At 39.4% G+C, this 24,427-nt stretch overlaps 1 protein-coding gene across 3 annotated transcripts in view; it reads left to right on the top strand.

Moving 5' to 3' along the window:
• Window positions 1-24,427, top strand: part of ELMO1 (engulfment and cell motility 1) — a 315,014-nt gene that overhangs the window by 84,868 nt on the left and 205,719 nt on the right. For 2 of the 3 annotated variants that reach the window (XM_050891281.1, XM_050891282.1), the window contains 3 exons: window positions 2,402-2,571; window positions 14,595-14,630; window positions 22,709-22,808. In XM_050891281.1, coding sequence (XP_050747238.1) covers window positions 2,402-2,571; window positions 14,595-14,630; window positions 22,709-22,808 — 306 coding nt within the window. The remainder of the gene's footprint in view (window positions 1-2,401; window positions 2,572-14,594; window positions 14,631-22,708; window positions 22,809-24,427) is intronic. The other variant, XM_050891283.1, reaches the window with a different exon arrangement.

Raw genomic sequence — 24,427 nt, 5'->3', positions numbered from 1 at the left:
AGACTTACTGGTTGAGCAGCTCGGAAGAGCTGCTCAGTCACACTGAACCAGGTATTTTGTTCATCTTTCCTATTTGTTTCATTTTCACTGAGTCTAGGAGCTTCCAGAGCACCCGCTTCCCATGGAAAACTGGAAGAACTGTAGCCTTCAGTAGGCAGATAGTGGGGGTGGTAACTTCCCAGAACCATGGCAGGTGGAAGAAGGCATGTGCACAGATCTTCAAGAGCTTAAGGTTAAATTTGAGTAACCATTTCCAAAGTCAGGGGAATGCAGCTGCCATGGCGGTGTTGAAGATTTTCCAAAGTGTTTCTTTTCTGAGGTGGGCAGGAATTCAGATGTTGCATGTATTCTGAGAAAGAGTAATGTTTTGAGGATGCTTTGCATCTCTGAGTCTTCGTGAGCTGTTATAGTGGGGAGTCTAGAGTAGAAACAGCTCAATGAAGGAGGTTGTTTGGTGAGGTAGGAGTTGGCTGTTGAACTGGTTCAGATAATAATAGTGGTTGCTCTGAATTTTTGTAGCTGATTATACAAGAGCACTTTAGCAAAACTTCCTTCACCCGCTCTGACGAAGGAAAAGGGTTGGAGGAAGTATTCTGTGGTTATCCTGGAAGTTGGAAGTTAGTGGGATCTATTGTTATTTCTTCCATAGGCTTTGGCAAATGATTTAGCCTACCAGCTACTTAAGTTTGAGAGCATATTCTTTTAGTACCATTTGGACAGATATTGCCATTACAGAGAGACTGTATAAGCCATTATTTCCCCATTACAAGTCAAACCTATTGATAGAGTAGGTAGCTTAGGGGGTGGCAGAAAGACCTTTTGGATGACAGGATTCTGCCTTTTTATAGATAATGTAACTGCTATCGCAGCACCACCCAATACTTAAGGCTTAGAAAAGCTCAGAACTAAAGATGTTCTGTTTCTTTTCAATGCTGTCTTAACTGGAGATGTTAACCACAGTCATAGTAACTAGAAGATATTTCCTCCCCCTACACACTCCTCACCACATAGGTTCTGGCCAAAAGCTGACTGGACACCATGCATTAATTTTTCTTTGTAAAAATGGGAAGTAACAAACCTTGCTGATCTTGGAGGATATTAGGACATTTAATTTATTAATGTTTGTGAAGCAATCAAAGTTATGTAGGTAGGAACCTGTATCTGTAACAACACGGTGGTGTTTTTTCCTGTATTCCCTGTTTAAATGTTTGCTTGCACTAAAAATGTCTACTATCTCAGAATCTTGATCTGTAGAGATGACCATCTCTGTGCAGAGTATATTCATTACTTGAACAGAAAAGGAATTTTCTGTCAGCACAGCCTTTTCTATTTTTCTTCTCCAGCTGAGAAAGAATAAGCATAATCTCAGAGAAAATAACTCTCAGCAGAATTTACCATTAATTTGGTTTCCTAATGACACATAGCTTCTCATTCACCTTTAATTTGGTGCAGGTAAGAAGTGAATTTTAGGAAATTGAATTTTGCAAGTATAATGGGGAGGATTATTTTTCTAAGAAAAGTGTTGGCTAGCTAGCTATTAACTGAAGCTTTTGGGTATTGTGTTCAGGTAAGTGAAAGCATTAAATTGAAAACGTGAGATGTATTTTAAAGTATTTGTACGGCTAAAGAGAGAGACAATTTAATATGCATTATTTAAATATCCCTTTAGCTTTTTATCATCAGTGTTCATTTTGGATTTCACTGTCTCATCCTGTATTTGAAGCATTAATGGGCAGATAGCCTAATATATGTGGATATTGAACTTGCATAGAGATGTATGAGTGATAATATCATAGTATCATGTGGGAAGTAATTATTCCTATGCTCCTTGTAAGAAAGTATGTGAGTTTTTTAATTGATTGTGAACAAAAGGCAGAGGAGGAGGAAGGAGCAGAAGGCCTGAAGTTGGTCTCTACTGATATAACCTGATTAGGACAGTATATGGTCTTCATTGTTAAAGGTCATGAGAAGTGCGTAAACTGAGTAAGCGTTGACAGGAAAAAAAGTGCTGCCATTATTATACTGAGATTGTCTGATGCAATTTGTTTTATTTTCATTTCTACTTTTATTCATGTGACACATAAGCTCTTCAAGCCAAAGGCTATCTTTCGTAATGCTTACATTTTGCCTGAGACAATGGGATAGCTGTCCATTGCTCAGCTAAAGATTCTGCAACAATCCAAATAATTATAGGTAATAATGGAGTAATACATGAGTAATATACTTTTACAAAAGTAATTTGTATGTGAGCTACTTATTCATTTCTGAGTATGCAAGTGTTAAGTATCATTAATATTAAACATGGCTGTTGTTCTGCTTGCGCTAACATTTTATCCATTATTACCGTTGTAACGAAAGCTTTTTTGTTGTTTTTGTTTTGTATGTTTTGTTTCTCTCCTAGGCTCAAAATGCACAGCAGCTCCATGAGAGGATCCAGTCTTCTAGTATGGATGCGAAGTTAGAAGCACTGAAAGACTTAGCCAACTACTCCCGGGATGTAACATTTGCCCAAGAATTTATAAACCTAGATGGCATTTCCCTCCTAACACAAATGGTTGAAAGCGGCACAGAGTAAGTATTCTGCTTAAACTCTGACTTCCTCCCGTATGGGGTGCTTTCGTGCTCATTCTCTGAGTGCCTGAAGTATTTCTGTATACAGCTTCTGAGATTATATAAAATAAAACATCCGAAGAGTTCTGGGCTGCTAGGATAGTATATCCGTTATCAATGAGAATATTTTTTTAATTTCCCCTAACAATGGGCTGGTAGGGATTGGAGGTGAGCAAAGTAGGAAGTCACAAGTACCCCCTGTGCCATAAGATTTTGGGGGGACTGTGGTCCTAGTTTCTTCTCAACCCATTGGAATTTAGATAAATCATTGATAGTGTATTTAAAGGCTGATATTTAAGTGATGTCATCTGAAAACTGTGTTTTAAATTTCATGTTACTGAGAACATGTGGGGCAAAACCCAGTGCTTACTTTATTTCCATTTTTATTGTTTTAATTCTGGCTGGAGTTTTTCAAATGACAGTGGCTTTTTGACATGAAATGGAAAGCTGACCTCTGAAAATACATTTATTCTTTACCAGAACATCTTACCAATTTTCACCATTGGTGATATTCAGGGCCATAGTCCTGAGTAAGGGTCTATTTGCTTAATGTGGAGGGTACTACAGAAAAGTATCAACTGGATTGTTGCACTATTAAATTATGTTCTAACAGTTAGTATTTCAAGTAGGCTTTTGCTCTCAAGTAAGTGTTTTAGTGCTTTGCAGTCAGTGTCAAACTCTACTACACATGAAGAAATCAACAATACCCACACCCTTTCCTGAGAGAAGGAAAATGCTCTGAAAGTAGCTTTCTTATTCATCAGGGGTGTTCAGTCTTGTGGACTAGACTTCAGAAGTCAATTGCTGAAATCAAGCCAAATCACCTCACAAATGTGCTCGTGTTCCCTTGGATTCAAGAAAGTAAATAGTGTTAGGGGGTAAAGCAAAACTAGTAAGGAGGCTTTGAAATGGAACACAAATTGTCTCTGATGGTCCCACACAAGATATAGTGGGGATTTTCCACAGAAAAATTAAGTACTTTTTAGAATCCAGTAGTCCTTAGATTGGGAAATGTAAAAGCATGCTCTCACTGATCCCTGCCTGTTATGTGGCCAATGGTTTATTGGACTTTGAATTCCTATTGCCTAACTCCAGCTATATACTGGATTTCCAGTAGCTCATGGTTTCATCTTCAGTGTTTTGGGGTTACGGTCTTTATTCTTTGCAGTGATGTGGTCTGTGGCCTATATTATGCCACTTTGAAAAAAAAATACAAAAAAATGCTTCTAGTTACCCAATTTGTCAACTTGTCTTATATTCATATAATATTTGTTGTCTAGGGATCAAATTACATTTAAAATCAAAGACAGGTTTAAGTTGATGAAACATATGCACACAGTTACCGTACTAATTAAAAAATATACTAAATGGGCAGGCTCACGTGTGCCTATGAAGATCAGAGCATAAGCAAATTAAAAGTCACTGCCTCTAGTTTATTTTGTAATGAATTTATTTAAGTTAAATGTTTTAACTTACTCCACTGCAGAAGGTATTTTAACTAAAGCACTTCCTATTGAAACAGAGAGAGAACATTTGCATTTTTTACAAGCATTTCTTTTAGCTGCATCAAGGCTAAAGCAAGTGCCCTCCTCACCCTTCAGATGTATTTGTACTACTGTTTTGTAGCTGTGGGATGGGCCAAGCTGTAGCAGACTGGTCTGGATTAAAAATAACTATTTGGGAGGGAAACTACTTAAGCCAGCACCACTGTTGAAAGAACTGCTCAGCAAATTACACCCTAGTAGTAATTCCTGGCTGAGGGTATAAGTTTTCAAACCACACAGCAGGCTTGTAGACTGGACATATGAGCAGAGTCTATTGCCTTTTTTTTTTTTTTTTTTTTAAGTGGCTTGCATTTGGAGGGATTTCAGATTTTTCTTCTTAGCTGGTGTAATGTATCACCAAAGATGCATTGATCGATCTACCTGTCTAATCTATTTATCAGTGTTTCTGCCTGTGGGGAGAAATGCTATCTAGTTTGGGCATTGAACAAAGACTGAGACTGTAAGAGTTTCCAGCAGCTTCACATGTTGATGAACTGTCAGTACTCCAGTCTTTTTCATGTTCAGCAGCCTAGACATTCTGCAGCTTCTGAGGGGGTCTGCAGATTGGGTTTTTCCAAGTCTGGTTTTGTGAAGGGAGTTGTAAAGCAAGGACATCTGTGCTATGCTGTACATTCCCTTCTGCTTTTATACTGTGCATCACTGGCTGATAAGTGCATATTTAATAGAACTTGAGATTTAATGAAAGGAGCGAATCCTAATATACACAGACTCAGCAGCCTAAGCGTGCCATGGTGCTGCTGCTTTCCTTTCTGATCTGACTTCAAACTATTGATCCTGTCCTCCTGCTTCAGGGTCTGTCACTCATTGCTATTTCAGCACACTAAGCCAACAGACAAACTACTTCCTCAGAAGAAGCATTCTTTTGTTTTGGTTTGGTTTTTGACTTTATTATTACAACAAAACAGCTTCCTAAAATGGCCTATGAGTGAACAAGGTGTGTGTGGGAGGTGAAGAAGGGTAATATATGGAGGAGAGAATGGGACAAAGACAGCCAGCCATTTGAGTGCCCTAGGCTGTCAAGGAAAAGCAACTGGAGTCAGTCAATTTTCCTCTTATGTTCTCTATTCCTGTTTTTGCTTGGACCCTCTGCAATACCGTTAATAAGAGGTCCCGCAAGGTGCTCGCTGAACAGGCAAAGCAAGCTAAAGGCCTCCTTGCCATTAGCTCCCACTGTGGGCTGCGCGCCCTCAGCAGTGTGGCCTTGTGGGCTCTGCTGCTGACCAGGTACCAAAATGCTTCAAACCAAAAAGCTCTTTTCCCTCCTTTTCCCTGCCCCAGTACCTGCCACTTTCCTTTCCCCAACGGTGTATTTTTAACTCTGATCATTTCAGTGTCCATAGGTGGACCTACCCAAACAATTATATTAGCATTACAAAGGGCGAGCGGTATTAGAGGAGGAATGAGCAGTCAGAAATTTCAGGGAAGGGCAGAGACTTCTTTGATGGACCAGTTTTAGAAGGCAGTATATTTTGTAAAGATACCTTTAAGGTATATCTTCACTGTGGAGTTATCTTACCCACCTTTGAGTTACTGTTGTTGAGCCAGCCTTGCTTGAATGAAGCTATGACTCAACCGTACAGCTGAGAGAACCCTAATGGCTTGGTGCTGCCAAGAGATGGTCCAGCTCCCTGCCCTCTTCTCCCATTCCTTGTGTGTTAACCCCCGCTCTCCAGCCCAGTCCTCCTTCCTTCCTGGAGCTGTTTCTGGTGTCTGGATGCTTCACAAAGCCAATCCAGCTTGTTACCTTGCTTGCAAAGTACCCTCTTCTGTTTTGCAGTTGGTTTTCTGCTCAGTTTGGGACTTGAAGAAGCAAGAGAGGAAGTGGGCATGAGTGGATGCAGAAAAGGCCCTTTTTTGTGGCAACAGACTATTATATTGGCCTAGGTGTGTCATTGAGCCACAACCTGAGAGCAGTCATGTTGTGAAATAGCATGAGAGTGGCTGTGTCTGCTCTGGTATCGCAACCTGGAGACTGGCACTAAGACTCTGAGGGGGTCAGAGGGGATGGGACATACCCCATGGGGTGGCTGCTGCTGCTCTGCAAGGAGCCCCTCTGTGTGCTTTCCCAGCTGCCTGTGGGTTAACGCAGCTGAGGACAGCCCTGCATCAGTAAGCCCAGGCTGAGTGGCGCCTCTGTTCATGGTGTGGTGCAGCTGTGCTAGAAATCGATGAATTTTGTTAATTCAAGCTTTATTCTCTGTTTTCCCCAAAGGGGCAGACGGTGCTCATTAAAAGTACCGTCATGCTCAGGGTAAGGTTGCTCTGAGGTTTTCTTTGCACGTGGAACTCATGTTAGGGGCAGCTCTTAAGTTATAATTTGAGTGTGTAATTAAGTTTTAGTGGGCTGCCTCTGGAAAGCAAGACTCCAGCTTTTTATATAACTTTCACCGAGGAAGAGGCCTATGCTTCACTTATAGTTGGCTTTATTTATTGTGCTACTTACTTATTATTTCAGTGAAGCTGATGACTATAAAAGTACAGTGACCAGAGTAAGAGAATGTAAATCCCTGGGTTTCTGTTTACCTCTGCTTCATTTTGCTTGTGATGAAAAGAAGTAGTACTAAACAGTTGACAAGAACTTAACAGTGTTTCCTAGTTAATTTTCCATATGTTATATTCTTGAAGAAAATTAGAATGCATGAGAGAATAGCCTTTCCAGTTTCTTGCTGTTGTTATAGCTTGAAAAACAACAAATTGAGAGAGGGTTTTTTATTTTGCGTATGTTTTCAAAAGTGGTTTTAATACTATGTGTAGTTATCATTTGGGCCAGATCTCCGTGAGTGCCTGCTGCTTAGAGCAAATGAACTGTAGACGTGGTGTGTGCTGGGACAAAGCTGTAGGGGTTAGTGGTAGGCAGACTGTAGGGTGTGTGGGGCCCTAGTGAAGCTGAGAGTGCATCTTGTCAATATGAATGTATTTATATCAGCAGAGATGCAACACGTCTTAGAAACTGTCCACATCTATCTCGATCCTGTTGATTGAGATGGCTCATCTTTGTTTTTCCTTCAGGCTCATTCTTGCTTCCAGAGCATGCTATGAGTCTCTTATTAACTGAAGAAAAAAAAGAAAAAAAAAAGCTGGTTTTTTGTTCATTTTTATGGTTTGGGTGACCTATAAATTATAGCAGAGACTGCAAGACAAGTTAGGTCATGAAGAACAAGTAAATGCTTATTCCATTTTATAATTATCTGTGATGGCCAATAATTTCTCAGATTCTGTGCATCTGTATCACCAAAGAGGGGTGTGGGTGTGCACACAGTTATTTTCCTTTTCAGAGACTTTTCTGAAAGATTTCCATAGCACTTCTAATGCTAATTTTTTGTCTGAAGCCCAGTTTGTGCCTAGTTAAGGGGAGTTGAATATGCAGTCCATCTGGTTGGATGTACAGACAATGTAAAAGGGAAGTGTAAGGGTGTGCTTCTTCCGCTCCCCCCCGCACAGTGCAATGCCCTAAAATGAGGCAGAAGGAGAGCAATGCTAGAAGGTCCTGGTTACCATAATAACAGATGAAAAATGTGTTGAGGAACCAAACTGGAAGAAACAATCATGTCTCCTTGCTACCCCATCTGAGATAATGTAGTTCACTCATTCAGAACTGTATTCCATAGTCTAGCCCAGAATTAATATTTCAGAAAATCATGGCCGTATAGGTAGTCTTTCTGATGTAGCAGAAGACTGGTAAAGATGTGGTGGGTTTTTTTCTTGATGTATCAGAAGAGTCATGTGACTGGGATAGACTCTCAGCCTTCCTTAAAAGGGGAAAAACCCCTCATAGTCCCTTATAAAGTAAGAAAAGGAAAATGTAAGTCACAAGCTATAAATACTGACAGACCAAAGAGTTAATAAAAGGAATCTAAATTTGTTTTTGTCATTGCCAGTAATAATAATAATTTCATGACTGGGAGGAAAAGGAGGAAGGCCTATGCAGAATTTTCAGTATTTTTTTTTATTGACATTATCACGGTCTCTGTCACTTGTAATTTGGCTGAAATAGCACGCAGTTTTTGCCAAAAGACTGAGACTATGCTAAGCCTAGCTGTCTTGACAGTAACCAGAATTGTTTCTGCTGCTGTCGAGAAGGTTGTTCTTCAGAGGTCTGCTTCATTGATGTTGCTGTACTGAGCAGCTTTATTGTAGTACAGCCGTGGCACAGCGGCATGCTAGTCCACGCTGCTCGGACATGGTTGCAGATAGCCTGGTTTTAATTTTAAGGGAGTTGTAATTGCTTAGTGCACAGATTGGAGAGAAAAACTTGCTTTAAATTGGGATGGTTGTTAAATTTTGTCATCTTGTTATTGGAAATAATAAGTGCAGCTAGATCAGGTTCATATAAGCTTCTAAATAAATGTGCATTTGTATGTTTTTGGACTCTAGACTAAGAGGAGTCTTCTATTGAACGCATGCAGTTGCAGAGTTGGCTGCTGTACAGCTGGAAGTCTCTAAGACTGCAATTGTGCCTGCTTTAAGGACAAATTGTATTGTTCAGTGAAATGCTAGCTCTTGGCTTGTGTTACAGAGATAATACTGTATACCAGCCCAGTGGAAAACTGAAGACAGATTGGTTTGGAGTTATTCCGACTTCTACACACTTTTTGGGACAGTTGCTCACATACCTGCTAATAGTTTTTTTCCATCCCAGTCTGATGAGTATTTCAGTAGTGCTGTCAAACCACTTAAGCAGCCCTTGCTCACAGCCACTTGTTCCTGTCCTGCTTCATCTGAAGAGTTGTACCAGTACTGTTTGTAGCAAGCTGGACTGGAAAACTGATGTAGATTATTAAAAGTGACAATAAAGGCTACTTTTAGTACAATATTCCTTAACCCAGTTCAGTTCCCTGATTGAGCTCACAGTGTTGCCCCAGAAACGGTTGTGCAAGCACAACTCACTGGGTAAATGGAAAATGAATTTTCAGAAGATATGAACAATGCTAAGCTAGTAGGTCTTTGCCACTAAATAAAGTAGTACTTTTCCACCCTTCCCAGCTACTGGCTGTGTAGTACCTCCTCGCTCTCTTGGTCAGCTTCAATGCTCGTCTGACTCCTCAGTGATCCAATTCAGTTTGCTAATCCCACAGAAAATAAGCCAGCCGATGGAGGGAGGAAAATAATTTGTATTTTTGACAGTACTGGGCTGTTAGACAGGCTCAGCCATTCCTGTGAAGCTTTACCTGGAAGCATAGATTACTTAATCTGACATTGCTGCCAAAATCAATTCTTGTCCAATGGGGGTTTTATGCAATCTTCACTTCTTAGTGCTTCTGTAATGTCCGGAGAGGGTGACTATTGTCTATGAGGCAAAAATCCAAAAGAGTATATAAAATCGGGTAATCCTGTTATACCACTGTGGAGATGGTAATGATGGGAGAATGAGCAAGGGCTGCAGCCCCATCTTTCGGTGCGTTTCCCATAAAGAAAGAAAGTGGAGTCGATTTTCTTTGTGAGGTGGCTTTTTTTTGTTGGTTTATTTTTCTCCTGCTTGCTCTATTTTGGGTTTGTTTCCCCATCAGTCTTCAGGCTTGGATTCCACCCTCCCTCTCAGCGCACACAAGTACAATTTCTTGTATATCCTTTGCGTATGCATAGCACACACTGTATGTTTTAGATAAAAGCCTCATCTGAAGATTGAACCATCAAAGATCACATCTTTGGAGGGAAGAGGGGAAGAGTTGTTGTTCCTTGCACTCTCCCCATCCTACACGCTTTTTCTCCAGAGTTGTTTTTCTTAACTTTGCCCGTGCTTAAGAATATTAGCATTTAAATGACCCCTGCTAAGTGGTGATATCAACACCTTGTTGACAGAAACAGGAAAAAGGAGAGGAGACAGTTTTATTGGATTTTGTTTGGCAACCGCTTTTGTAAAATGTGATAAAAAGAGTAACTCCAGCAGTGGATTTATATTTCCAAATGTTCTTCAGAGTACCAAGCTTGACAAAACTAATTTATTCTTTTTTTAACTCCAGGCAAAAGTGTAGTATTTGAGGAACCAGCAAAAATAAGGAGAAGAGCTTAAAATCTCTACTTCTGCAACTCTCCAGGATGTTTTTGTCTCTTGGACTGTGGTGGCTGTGGGACGTTGTAGTGGCTGTGAAGAGTGGGAGTGCTGCTGCATAACTTAATAGTCATTTTGCAGATTTTGTCCAAATAATTTATTTCAACCTCCTGGCCAGAGTGTTTCCCAGACTTCATTTATATGTGATAGCCACACCTGATACAGACAGAAGCCAGAAATAAGTGCTCCTCCGTATTTGTCTTGTCATATTTCTAAACACTGCCTGTTATCCAGAATGTGGGCTATCCTTGTGTTTGCCTGAAAAGCAGTAGCCAAATACCGATTTAATGTGGTTAGCAGGTCGTTCATCCATTATCCCGTCAGTTTTTCTGTAGAGGAGAAAGTTTTTGTGAACATCTTCCACCTTTGCTAATAATGGCCCTCTCCGGGGCCATACTGCATGAAAAGCTTTTGGGCCATACTGCATGAAAAGCTTTTATCCTCGGTGTTATTTTTATCCTACTCTGCACGTGTTTAAACAGTGCAGGCTCAGAGATGTTGGTTGCGGTGAAGTGGTGTGAGGGCTTTAGCTCTTGACATCGTTAACTCCAGTGGGTCCGCACTGGCTTCCACAATGGGACAACATTTTAGTTGTTCTCCCCAGTGCAGACAAGCCCTTACTGTGCACTGTGTGTTACCCCAGCTGGGGTTTAGCTTTGGGGTGTCTTTGGTCGTTGTACAGCAGTTTTTGCACGTGAACAGATAAGAGTTGATCTGGTTGGGTCCTTGCTAGGCTGGTCTCTGCTGGAAGCTGCTCGTGACATACCCTGCAGTATTTGAGCAAGTATTAAGTCTGTATGGCTTGGGGAAGTCCAAAGGAAACTGCTGCTCCTTGGGATTCAGCTGGAAATGTATCATGAAGTTCATTTGAGGCCAAACAGGGAATGTATTATGGTAGCAAAATGTCTAAACGGTAACTTGTCGTTAGTGTTTATTTTGCATTATGTTGGCATTTGTTTTGAGATTTCTCCCTGTATAAAAATTGCTGTCTGTTTTTGTCTTTCACCACTATAGTATCTGAACCTTTCACAAACGCTATTTAAATTACCCTCATAACGTTTGTGTTTTGGCCATGGTTTTGTTCCCATCTGTGCAAGTGCAATTGAGGGATGGTTTCTAAAAAAAAAAAGATAAATATAGGTATTGAGCTAATTACAGTGTCTAGATCAGTAAGGCATTCAGCGTTTTTGACCATACCTGTGGTAACTCACCCAGGAAACATTTCACAGAACTGTCTGGTTGCTACCACAGAGTCAGCCCTCTAGAAGAAACAACAGTTAGGTATATATAGAAAGAGGGAAGCTGATGGAGGTGGCAGACTGTACTTGTTCCTTTCTAGGCTGACTTCCTGGAAGAGTTAACTTGGCTACTCCTTCAGTGGTAACTTTAGCATGGTCTGTGGGTGAACATGAGAGGAACTCCTGCTCACGCCAGGTCCTTCTGCATTAGGTTTTTGTTTTGATGATGGGGTGAAAATGGCATGCACACCTTTAGATAACAGCCTCCACCTGTTCAGTGGTAAAAGTCTGTCTATAATCATCCTGTGCCATTTTGCTGCAACATTTGATGTCCTAGATTGATTGCTGCTCTTATCACACTTTCCAAAGCAACAGAGAGTAGTAGAAATTGTTTGGTCTAATACAATGGTTATCTTTCCTCTCAAGTCAAAATTTGCTGTCTTTGTATTGCTTCACCAGAAAAGTCCTATATGATTCAATTATTTCTCCATCTTATTCTAAATTTATATTTTCTTTTATATTGCACATCTTCTGACCTTAAGTTAACTGATTGCCAGTTAACTCAAGATGGATAAGAGTTCTGTAAATGCTAAGAGAGTTGCTGTCTAAATGTTTTGTTCTGGGACTCAGATGTTTGTTCTTTAATCTCTGGGCTCAGTCATGGAGAAAATGCACCTGATTATAGCCTGTTGCAAAAAATCTCTGGCAAAACTGAGTCTGCCCTTTGAAGTGCTACCAGTTCGCAAACACCACACTTGTTTCTCTTTCATGTCAGACAGACACAGCACCAATTTCAAGTTTACTTGCTGCTTAGCCAAAGCCAGCACCTGGATGAAAAGCAGCTGTTTTAAAAACTGGGCTCAGAAGGATGCTATGAAGTTTTGCTGGCATGTGCTGCATAAGGTTGCTTGGATCCATGCGCATTTGGGAGATGACAAAACCCGTTTGTGGTGGTGGTTGTTCTTGTTAGGGTTTAGCAGAGTCTGCCACAGTGAGGAAGCACTCTGTTTGCAGAAGCACAGGAATGACATTCTGCTGAAGTTGAGATCTCCTACTGTGGGAAATGCTTTGAACTTTTCCGCTGCTAAAAGCATGTTGAGGGTAATTTTCTCCCCTTTTTAAGGCGCTCTGATCATCAGGATGCTTTTTGTTTGCTCATTACTACTGGCTACACAGATAGCTGTTGTAGCATAAAAGAACCAAAGCCAAGAAATCCAAGAACAAAATCTTGTCACTTTTCTAATTTGAGCTAGGCTGTAGCCCAGCCTGTGCTTGGATACATGGTAAACTGTGCCATCATCATCTTCAGGCATGAATATTGCACCTCACAGCTAGCAATGACGGATTTCAAACCATTGTTCCTGTGATGTACTCTCTGTATTTTCTCCCCTGATGGTTACACAAGCCAGCCCAAAAGCTGCCCTCCCTGAGATTGGTCCTTCTTGAAAAGAGTCTATACATAGACTCATGCGGTCTCTGTAGAAAACACAGCATTACTTATGCATAAACAGAATGGAAAATGCAAGGTGGGAGGAGTTACTGCTGTACCAAAAAGAACAAAAATAAATAAAATCTAGTCAAGTTCTGGGAGAGAGTTGAATCAGCAGTTGGAGAGCTTGGAGTCCTAGAGCTGTTGTGGGCTGAACAGCGTGGCAGCAAGTGCAAAGGGGAAGACCTGGGGAGAAGGGGACAGGGAGGAAGGAGGGACCTCTTTGTTCTCCTTTTGAACAGTAGTCTGCCCAGTGTGGAGCTGCAGCCAACCCTCTGAAATAAAACTGTGAAATAGATTTAGGAGACACAAGAAGGGGTTAAGTAGGAGATGGATATTTTTTCCTTCTTTTTTTTTCTTTTTTTTTTTTTTAAAGTGGTGTTTTAAAAAGAAGTTATTTATCTTGGATGTCATTTTTACCATTGATAGTCTCTCTTCTTCAGCTTGCTTAGTAGCATAATCAGCAGTTCTGAAGCCAGTTATTAGGAGGATGACTTGCAAATTGCGATTAGTGGGCTACAGCTTTCAAATGCATTTATTATTTGCCCCCCTCCTCCCCTCCTTAATATTTGGCTTCCAGTATCCTGAATATAGTAATATGATGCCATAGCTTCTGGTTCACCGATGAGGCACAACAGTGTATATCTTGGGGGGGGAAAATAGGAAATGCCTAAATAAAAAAACTCGTGGGGTATGTTAAACCTCTTGCTGCAACTAGGAACCAAGTGTTTTGGAAGCTACTAGGAAAGCAAGAGCATCACACTGAAGGTTGGGTGTGTAGCTTGGCCTCTTAGAATCTGAATCAGTAAGTGACATTCTTAAGGAGGTCATTGTCTTTCTCAAGTGGGTTGATTCAGCACCTTGGGTCTAGGTACGTCCATCCGGTGTGTGAATTTTAAGAGCAAAAGAGCTACAGGTGAGCCTACACATTCTGTTGGAATAAGACTGCTGCACTGTATGTATGTGTCATGGAGCTGGTGAAAGATGGTTTTGAGTTGTTGAGTAAATGCAACTCTGTGATTAAAAACCCAGGGTAAATTCTTTGCTTCCCCTTGAAGGCAACAGAAAACTTGTCCCTGATTTCAGAAGGTCAGGATTTTGGTCTGTGTTGGTTGTAGCTAGACAACAACTTTCAACCATGCTGACAACTCTGACATGAGTATTAGTGATGGAGAATGGAAGAAAATAAAGGAGTTTTTCAGGCAATGGACTACACGTCATAGCAACAAGACAGAAAATGCTTAATGTGTAAACCTTTATTGTTTTGTACCAAAGACTTCTTGTACACAAATACTTAACTAATTTAGGATGCCTGGACATGCTTTAATGGTCAAGAGAAACAGATTTTAGAGAAATCTGAGATATTTCCCCTATCAACTGTCTTTTCTCTTCTGCTTTTTTCCTAACATAAGTTAACACAAGTATTCTGAACAAGTATTTGAAATTAATTTTGAATGTTCTTTACCAGTTACTGAACTGTTTCTGTTCACAGCAAATTGTTAGTAATTTACTGCCTCTTATTGTGTGTCTTCTTTGAATTTTATGAATCAAATAGGGGTGTGTGGGGGTGTGTGTATGCATAGGTAAATAGAGTACAGATGTTTTAAAGTATGTCTCCTCACGTGCAAGTTTTAATTTTGCAGACGATATCAGAAATTGCAGAAGATAATGAAGCCCTGGTAAGAACCTGATTAGATCATCACCTTGCACACTACCTCTTCTTTTGCATGACTGAGTTCAGGCCCTTGCGCTAATCTTTATGTGTAAATACAACTGTGCATAGTCATTCAGCAAGCCTTCAACCTCTGTTTTCTGCTCTTTGATGCCTGTTAAAATTTTCTGATGAAGCCTTTTTTGCTTTGCTTGTGGAATGAGTGCTTCATTTCTGTAACTTCTGCAGGAGCTTCTACTATTTCCAAGATCAGGCTTTTGTTTTGTTTTCTTTTTTGATTTGAGCAAACAAACAATTTCCCCGCCTTCCCCAATTCCCCTCTTAAATTTGTCTGGCTTACGTGGTTGATAGCAGGCAATTTTAATTGTTGATGTTAGTGAGATGAAAATAAGAGTCATTGTGCCAGTTTGAATTCCTATTATTTGCTGGTCCCAGGTAATGCTAATTGTTGCAGATTACTATATTGCCGTTTTCCTTTATGCAGTTAAGGGCCTCATATCAGAAAGTTCAGAAGCATGCTTATTTCCCTGATGATTTTGAATGGAACTCTTCTGTGTTCTTCAAGTTAAGCACAGGCTTCATAGGCTTTGATAAATTGGGACCCCAAGAGATACTCTGACATCTTGATTGGCTTGCAAATTTGACATCTCAACTATAGCTAAAACCCAAGGAAGCAAAAGAATAATTAATCAATTAACCATACATCTGTCACTCTGAGAGCTTGATGTGGTTTATCACGCAGGAAATGCAGCTCCCCATCTGAATCCATGCTAAATCATACTTTCACAGATCTGCTGTAAACCAATTTCCGAAACATTTATTTTTAAATCATTGCCTAATAAATAAATTAGACAGTAAGAATAAATTTGGCAGGAAACTTAAATCCTTCCTCTGTGTTCACTTTCTCAACCTAATACAAAAAATAGAAAAGTTTAGATTCTCAGGAAAATGATTAAAATGGCATGAGGCTTTCAGAATTCTTGGCAGCATCACCCCTGCCGACACAAGGTACGTCCTGTGCATTTACGTGGTGGGTTTTTCCTCACTGCTGTGGAAATAGCTCTTTGTGGAAGAATAGTTATACTCCTTCAGCATCTCTCTGCTTCCAAACTCTGTTATGCTGTAGGCTTCTTTACATTAAATTATGTGATTGTCCTCAAGACAGTACTAAAATACTGACTTGTAGTTGCATTGCACCCTGGTTTTAGGCCCGGATCATACTGATGATCTGAATTAATTTTTTTTTTTACACAGTTTAGTTTTGTTTACTCATGGGAGCAAGGGATTACCCACTTTAAGAGGATTTTTATTGATCAGTGTGGATATAGCACATCAGTGGATACAGGAGTAAAGAAATACGTGATTAAAGTTTATTCTAACTTTGGAAGTTAAATCCTGTGAGTAGAAGCTTCAGTTTACATCGGGGCACACAGTTTACTGTTTTGATTTGCATCAGTAGTACATGAAATGATACAACTCAACAAAAAAATTCTTGAGTTTGGGACTTGTACTAAAAAAGATACCAGAGCCATTGGTCAGGACTTGAAACCAATAGTTCTGGAAGCTGGCCTGTTCATACATTTTGAAGGTAAAGTGTATACACTAGTGCTCTGTGAGTGTAGTTACTGAACATCCTGACTCTTTTTTCACCCATGTATTAATGGGAAAAGGTCCAATGAAACAAGAACTATAAAAAAACCCTCGGAGCTTGATATAATGAACTAAACTAAACTTTAAAACTTTGCAGCCTCCACCTGCTGTCTTTTTGACTAAAGAAACTTAAAGAAACCAAATGCTAATTAAAAAAAAATGACATATTTCATAAAGTGCCAGTATTTCGTTTTATCTCTGGTCGCTTGCACATGCTAGCCTGACTTAATTAAAACCTGATTTTCACAGAGAGGCCTTGTTTAATAGCTTTCTTCACTGAAGGAAGTTCTTCCTTCTAAAATGTGAGTTTCTTTTTCTCTGTCTTTTCAGTTTTGGGGGTTCCCATTTTGTTTTGGGATTTTATTTATCCCATGTTGGCTAATACTTGGATTAAAAAAAAAAAACCAACACAAATTCCCATAAACCAGCTCTATTAATTGAGCTTTGCATTGCAGTACTGAATTGGAGTCAAACCACGCTGATTGTAGAGTGATGTTTTCCTGTGTAGTTAGTTATTCCTGGTCTTTTAAGAAAAGCTGGTCCATTTAAGGAAATTACCATGAAATGAGCAAAACCAGGAATTTAAAAGATGAGGAATAAGAGAGAAGGTAATTCTAATCACATCTTCATGAAGAACCAGTGTGTAATAGCTCCTCTGGGCTAGTTTCCCATGCAGACAAATGCTTAATGTACCTCAAAGTGGATTTAGTCATACTCTGTAATAAGAGAGAGTATCTACACCTGCATTTATTCAAGAATAGTTACAGTTCTGTTTAAAATTTGCAGCTTGTTTTCTTTAATCAGAGTTAATTTTCAAGCTTAGAGAAGCCCTGGTACCAGGGGTACAAAGCTATTTCAGGTTTTTGGAATGCAAGTGGTTTAAAATCAGTAGGGCTGATCCCTTGTAATGAACACAGTGAAACTACCACAAAGAAATATTTCAGTGGTGCTTGGCACGATACAAAAAAAAAAAAAAAATCAAATCTGTGTCAATTGCAGTGTAGCAGTTAAGTGCATTTTCTATAATCATCTAGAAAAATAGGGGCGGCTATCCCGCAGATTGTTCAGTCATTTTCAGCTGTACTGAGTAAGAACCAAGTAGGTGTGAATTGCTCCTCGTTTGATTTGATGGGGGCTTAGCTTCACCCTTGGAAAGGTTACTTGACGAAACAAGGCAGTGTAGTAGCAATGAAGAGGAGCCATAGCAATAAAAAAGGTAGTTGTTCACACTGTGCTTGCAAAGCATCCTGCTGCATCATGAGTCTTCGTTTTAGACTTAGTTAGGTTCTTGCCCCCATGGCTTTTCCAGAGCTCTTGTCCTCTGATGATTAGATATATTCTGCTCCTCTGTTTAAATTTATTCATGGCCATTTATCCTTGACAACTCTAACTTAAAAAGCTGTTCTTACTCTTTGATGTTGACCTCAATGATGTCAGGCCTTTCAGCTGCCCAGTATTAGGCTGTGAGCACAGTTGCTGAATGATAAGGGACTTAAAGTTAACTGCTTCCTTAACTCCTGCATTTGGTAGTAGGCTGCTACTCTCTTGTTGCCTCCTGCCTAGTTAAAGTTGTTTCTTTGCTGCCTTCCCTCTGCACAATTAGAGATCAGCTCTGGTTCTGTTTTGGCCATGAAAAATGGTTTGTGTAAAGATGTACTGTCTTTGCCTTCTAGTCCTAATGGGCTGGTGGCTGTATCCTGGTTGTGACAGACAAGCAACAGTTAATTTCCAGGTTTGCCTATGCAACTTCTATCATATAAAACATGAGACAGTCCACCTAGCTTTATAAAAGCTTATATTGCCTTTTTTTTTTGTTACCTGATGACAGCTGAGCCTGACTAATTATCTCGATTTAAAGAATCATTTGCACAGCGGGATATTTTTCCCTCCTCAATAGCAATAAAGTGTTCATTTTAGTATGTGTGTTAAACATGGATTGAGAATTTTTTCTTTTTTCCAAAAAGATCTAGAGGATTTGGGTGCTCAAGTCCCATTAATTTATTTTGATGAGAAATCCAAATTGCTTCAGGTGTCTTTCAAAATATCAGACATAGTTCTATATATACATCTGAGGATTACTTAGCACACATGATAAAAAGATGGTTTAGCATGTAGAAATGATACTAGGAAGGCAGGTGAGAGACAGGTGTAGTGGCCAGGGTCACATGCACATTCCTGTCATTTTTATTTTTAGGAAAGAAAAGCTATTATCAAAATGCATGGGTTTTTTTTTTCTTCAGTTTCTTAAGGTAAGAATGCAGAAAATTCTTAGGAATGTGAATTAACAGGCTTTGACCTGATATTTCTCTAAAACCTGGAGATGTGAAATGCAACTGTTGACTTACTCTTCAGTCAGGTTTGCTGGAGGGGTTGAGGTGCATAGGCTGTGGATCAGAGCATGGCTGTCCGTCCCCACTGGAACGGCTCACGGTGGGACAGCCGATGGCATTGCAGACCACAGCTTTCCTCTGCTTAAGAGGCTTTTGCTGAGAGCTGCTGTGGGTGGGGAGGTGCTTCATGACCAGCTCACCCATCCTCACAACGGTGATTAGAAGCGGGGAGTCAGACAGCAGAGAATGGGGAAACTTCATCAGCTGTCCCAGTGTAAGGTGTCCCCACCTAAGAGCCAGAGCCCTGAACAGCGTTCAGGAGGGATTGTACAAGTAGCTTGCCTGAGAGCATAGATCGTTGAAATGTCAGTGTTAGTGAGACATGAAATTGCAATTACACACTGCATCTTTCTGATCATTTTTCCCCTCTTGCTGTGATGACACACATTAAAAAGCGCCTTCATCAGGAATTACCTTCAAACTATTAAGTCATTTTACCAGAGCAGCAAGGGCTTGATATTTACAGAACTGTTGTGCCTTGTGCTGTGGATTAGTCTAAAAAGATTTTATGAAGAAAGAGGACCTGTTATTTTTCAGACTTTTTGTGTGACTAAAACACTTACTGAGATTTCAAGTTAAACAGCTCCTACCACGTATTTTCTAAGATTACTACTTTTATGAACAAGCTTTGATTCCCTTGAAATTTCTAGCATCTATTCTGTCTGCCACTCTTAATCGTATTAGTGCATCTGTGCATGTGTGTCTTGAAATGAATTGCTTGGAAGTCTATTTCTACCTATCTGCTTGTGCTTAAACACATAACAATGAATCAACACCACTCCATTCCCCCTCCAGATACTTTAATCCTTATCTTGCTCTAGTTACCTGGGAGATTTCTTTCATCTCTAGCTATGCTATTCCTAATGCTTATCCTTTAAGCCTGGCTTTTGACTTTTGCAATGCCACTTAATGTATACATGTGTGTGCAGGTGCGTATGTATAGCTATATATTTAAAAAATACATACTATGTATGTGTGATGCTGCATAATATATAGAGTTGGAGTATTTCTTGCTGCTTGATTAGTCCCAGTGTTGCACCTCTTCACGCTCATTAATTATTTGAAGCAGTGTCACTGGAGTGACACCTGGTGGGGTGTCTGATCATTTTAAGTTGAAAAGTACTTTCACCTTCTGGGTCCCAAACAGTAGTATCATTGTCACATCTACTAAAACCAGGTTTATACATTAATACCAAAGCTTTCAGCTCCATTAACCCAGTTTCCCCTCCAAAGCTGTGGAGGAGGCTGGATTAATTGGCAGGATTAATCAGCAGTTTTGGTGAGAAGAATAAATGAGACTGTTGAATTCAGGTTAGTTTAATTCCTTTACATTCCAGCCACTGCTGTTCTGAAGGTGAATATCCATATGCAGGTTTAATACAGTTTAAGTAATCCCTGTAAACTATACCCATTTTTAATGGGGATTAGCTTTCATGTACAATTAGTTTACAGAAGAGTATTTATGTACTAAATACAGGTTAATTGACTAAATTTTTAAACAATATATAACAAAATCTAGGGGAGATAAATTATCTGCTTAGTTTAATGCTGGGAGAGATATTTTTTATCTGCTTTTTAACATCTATGGCCTATCTTTTTGTATTTTTTTTTTTCTTTTTATTTGGATCTAATTTAGTCTAGCTTCTTAAAATACCAGAATTCCATATATTTGTGGAAGTATTCTGTCATGAAGATGCATGAGAATTTGGTAGAAGTTTTTAGAAGGAAGCCTTTCCTAGGGGTGCTGTTTTATTTGTGGGTTCATAAATAACCATTTTATGCAAAAGGAATGGATTGGGGAAAATGACAGGACCGGAGCTGATTAAATTTCCTGCAGAGTCTTATTGTCATCTCGTTATGAAATCCTTGGTGATTTGGAATGCTAATGATGACATTTTAAATCTAATTTAATTCTTAAAAGATTTGCAATATTAAAAAAACAAGCAAACAAAACCAACCCTCCTACTCCCCAAAATAAACCCCAAAACTTCCAGATCATGTATTTGCTGAACAAAATATTCCTTGCAGAATTACAGTGGATTTTTAAAAGACACTGTATTTTTCTTGTTTGCTCTTTGGTGTAGTTTTTTCATTTTGTCATTGTCCTGGTTTCATCGTGCTTAGTATATAAACGGGGGGGAGTTGACCGGGAGGGGCAGATCGCTGCTCTGGCATCGGTCAGCGGGTGGCGAGCAACTGCATTGTGCATCACTGTTGGGGTTTTCTTCCCCCTGTTTTTTTTTCTCCTGTTTTCCCCTCTTTTTTTTTTTTTGTTATATTCCTTTTCATTACTATTATTATTATATTTCATTATTATTATTGTCAGTATTATATTTTACTTTAGTTATTAAACCATTCTTATCTCAACCCACAAGTTTTACCTTTTTTCCTGATTCTCCTCCCCATCCCACTGGGAGCAGGGGAGAGTGAGGGAGCGGCTGCGTGGTGCTTAGTTGCTGGCTGGGGTTAAACCATGGCAGTCATAAATAATCAAAGCCACTGTGGCTACCCTTACTTAGTGTGGAAGAGAAAGGTGTGTTTTGGTTTTGTTTTTACTCACAAAATGTCAAGAATGGCAAATTTATTTTTAGTGGAGGGCATCTGTGGAGTTTTGATGAACAAGAGCTCCTTTCTTAAACGAAGGGGCCGCTGAAGGCTGCATCTCACCATCAGAAATCCCTAAATGGCAGATTATATCAAATCCAGTAAACTGGCTATTGGAGTTGCTACACTGAAACTGATTTTCTGCCTTATTCCTCTGTACTGCTGTAGGTATCTTCAGTCTGAGTGGATGTTCACTTATTTGTGTTGGGTTGGTGCAGGTTAGTAGGAGAGCAAATCACAGAATAAGGATTACCAATTGCATTGCTTAACTATGGCTGTAGTATTAGACTCAGGTTTTCAACATACTGAGCATTGCAGTTCCAATCTGACAGAGTTTTTTTAATTTTATCTTTTATTAGGTAAGCTGTTGCATTAAAATCACTGGGACTATTCATGCTGTTTAGATTGATTGTGTGCTTATGCTTGTTAATGGCTTAGTGGCAGAGTACCTTGCAGGCGGTTTGGCATGCCCTTAAAGGTAATACGCTGCTTCATTTCGGGCTCTGTGCACTGCTGCTTGTATTGAGTAGTTACCTCATTGAACGGCTTCGTTGAAGTCATTATGGCTGCTGGCTGTTTGGTGCCCTGACTATATATAGAAATGAAGCTAATCTGTAAAAGCTGGTTTTTAACATGGAAAATTCCTGTGCAGCTGGTCAGGTTAGAGCATATTGTTTATGTTGAGTTTAAATCCATTTTGAATTTAGTTGAGTTCATACAAAGATGCATTGAATCTCAAATTTACAGGTGTATATTTATAGGTGTAAAATGCAGTGTAGTGGCTTGCAAACCCTAAACAATTTGAGCTGCATGCTTGGATAAACTATGGGAATTTTGCAATTCGCTTGACATGGTTGCCCATAGATAAACAAAAGGAGATGCATCTTCAGGTTCAAAGAAAGAAATTGAGGCATTAACTATTGGAAAATTGCTGCTGAATAGAAAATCTCTTCTGCTGCATTTTTAAAATATATTTGCTTCCTTGTAAGAGAACGAACAAACAATCCACTAACTTTCTGCCAATCTGCTTGATATAGAGGTACCAAAACGTGGCACTTCTGTATGACATTCAATTAGGAGCATTTCCATAAGTTGCTAAGAAGAAGCTTGCTTCTTTTCTTCTGTTAGATCTAAACCTCTGAATTTATAAGAGAAGTTTAATTTGGACTATCTGATTTCCTTGAGCATTGCATGTAGTGTTCTCCTGGGGATTAGTTCTTCTCTTACAAAATTGCTTTCTTCCAGGTGACTGTTCTTAATGTCCATGCTAAATTGTTTTGGAGACTGTCTGTTGCACGGCCTCTCTTGCTCTTCTGCTACCTCTTAGTCCATAATTGGCTTCATTTTCTTGCCTTTCTGAAAGCTTCCTGCTGCTTTATTCCCTCAGTCATTGCCCTGCTGCATTACTGGTAAATGTTGTCATGACTCCTGTCTCTTGCAGCTTTGGAGATATGTTGTCCTTTACACTGACTGCATTTGTTGAGCTGATGGATCATGGGATTGTATCGTGGGATACATTCTCTGTGGCATTCATTAAAAAGGTAAATTTGTAATCAATGCTATCTGTTCTATATCAGTTTAAATTTTTGAGGTGAGTCGTGGTTTGGTTTTTTTCCCCCAGGTACATTATTTAGGTCATTGGTCAAAAGGTACATGAAAATGGGATTAAAGTGCTATTTCAAACTATAAATATTTGTAGTTGCAGGATCTGGCCCAACTTCTATGGAAATCAGTGGGAGTGAAATGGGATCAACACTGTATTAGGCTTATTACATAAAAAATTGCTTGCTCAATTACAGTGTGACCTCACTGTGCAGATACCATGCAGTTAAAGCAAAAATTAGTATTTTGATTTAATGTAAATTGAAATGAGTAATACCGTGTTTCTTGAAACAAAAACAGCACTGAAATGTTTTCTCTGGGGGTATGGGAGGAAGAGAAATGAGTTAGTTTACAAATTGAAATTAAGCTGATATCTACTGAGTTTATCAAGTTGAAGTCTGACCCCCCTGAATCTTGCAGCTGAGGTCTGTGGTTTTGAAATAGATCTTTCCACGATTTGCAACATTTTTTTCTTTTCTTACATGTAGGAGATGCACAAAAGCAGCAGAAACATGGGAGTACTCTTTAAGTACAGAGATTTAACAGACTTCAGAAAAAAGTTTTTGTTACTGATTTAACCCTTTTTGTTTACTGTGGAAACCCCCCCCCCCCCAGCCCCGACTTCTTTACAAAGAATTTTCAAACCAGATTGAACTCAGAACTTATCTTGAGTTAAAGTGCGTTTGTACACGTTCAAAAGATATCAGAGTTACTTCACTAAAATGATATCAGAAGCAGTAATGGAACAAATATAATCTGTGGCAAAGATATCTTCATTTTAACAGAGTGTGTCAGAGCAAAGACTTTTAATTTAAATTTGGTTAGAAAATTGCTACCACCAAAGGAAAGTACGAATTTACTTTTGCTGCCAAAAGTGAAAGAAGAATCAATTATGAAAAGAGCATTAGATATTAAAGCTCAGTTTTGGTCATTAAAAATGATGGATGCTATTTGTAAGAAAAATTAATATAATTGATCTGGGTTTTGGACTCTTTTTTTTTTTTTTTTTAAACCAATCTTCCAGTCTAGATAGATTATGATGATGATTATTATTATCTTTTCATGGCAAAGAAAATAGTACAACTGTTTTTTAACTGACTTCATGAGATACAAGGTCAAGCCCAGAATGCCTTATTTGCTAGGGGAGCCTACTAAGAAGTGTATGAAGAAACTTGCTAAAATGAGTTTAAATCAAGCTACTTTGTTTGTGACTCAAAATGATTGTCTTTGTCCAACCGTATCAACATCTTTTGCCCTGTGGATTGTATAGTAACTACAGAAGAGTGTTGTGTGCACCCCTATTAATGGCTCATCTCTTCTGTCTGGCACTTCCATAGGTTTCCGTGGACAGTGACCCAATTTAAAAAACAAAACAAAAAGACACAAACAAAAGCGTTCTCACGAAGTACCTATGAAAACCCAAACTGGCGAGTAAAAACCAAAAGTGAAACTGGTGGACGAGAAAGGGACCAAGGAGAAGAATAGGACAGTTAGAAGAGAAACAGAAGGACAAACAATGACAGAAATAGAGGAAGGAGGCACAGGTGTGTCCTGACCT

The sequence above is a fragment of the Gymnogyps californianus genome, chromosome 2, assembly GCF_018139145.2.
Source record: "Gymnogyps californianus isolate 813 chromosome 2, ASM1813914v2, whole genome shotgun sequence".
In the NCBI taxonomy this organism is placed as follows: domain Eukaryota; kingdom Metazoa; phylum Chordata; class Aves; order Accipitriformes; family Cathartidae; genus Gymnogyps; species Gymnogyps californianus.
Note: the sequence above shows the minus strand (reverse complement) of the source record. Positions and strands in the feature narration are given on the sequence as shown.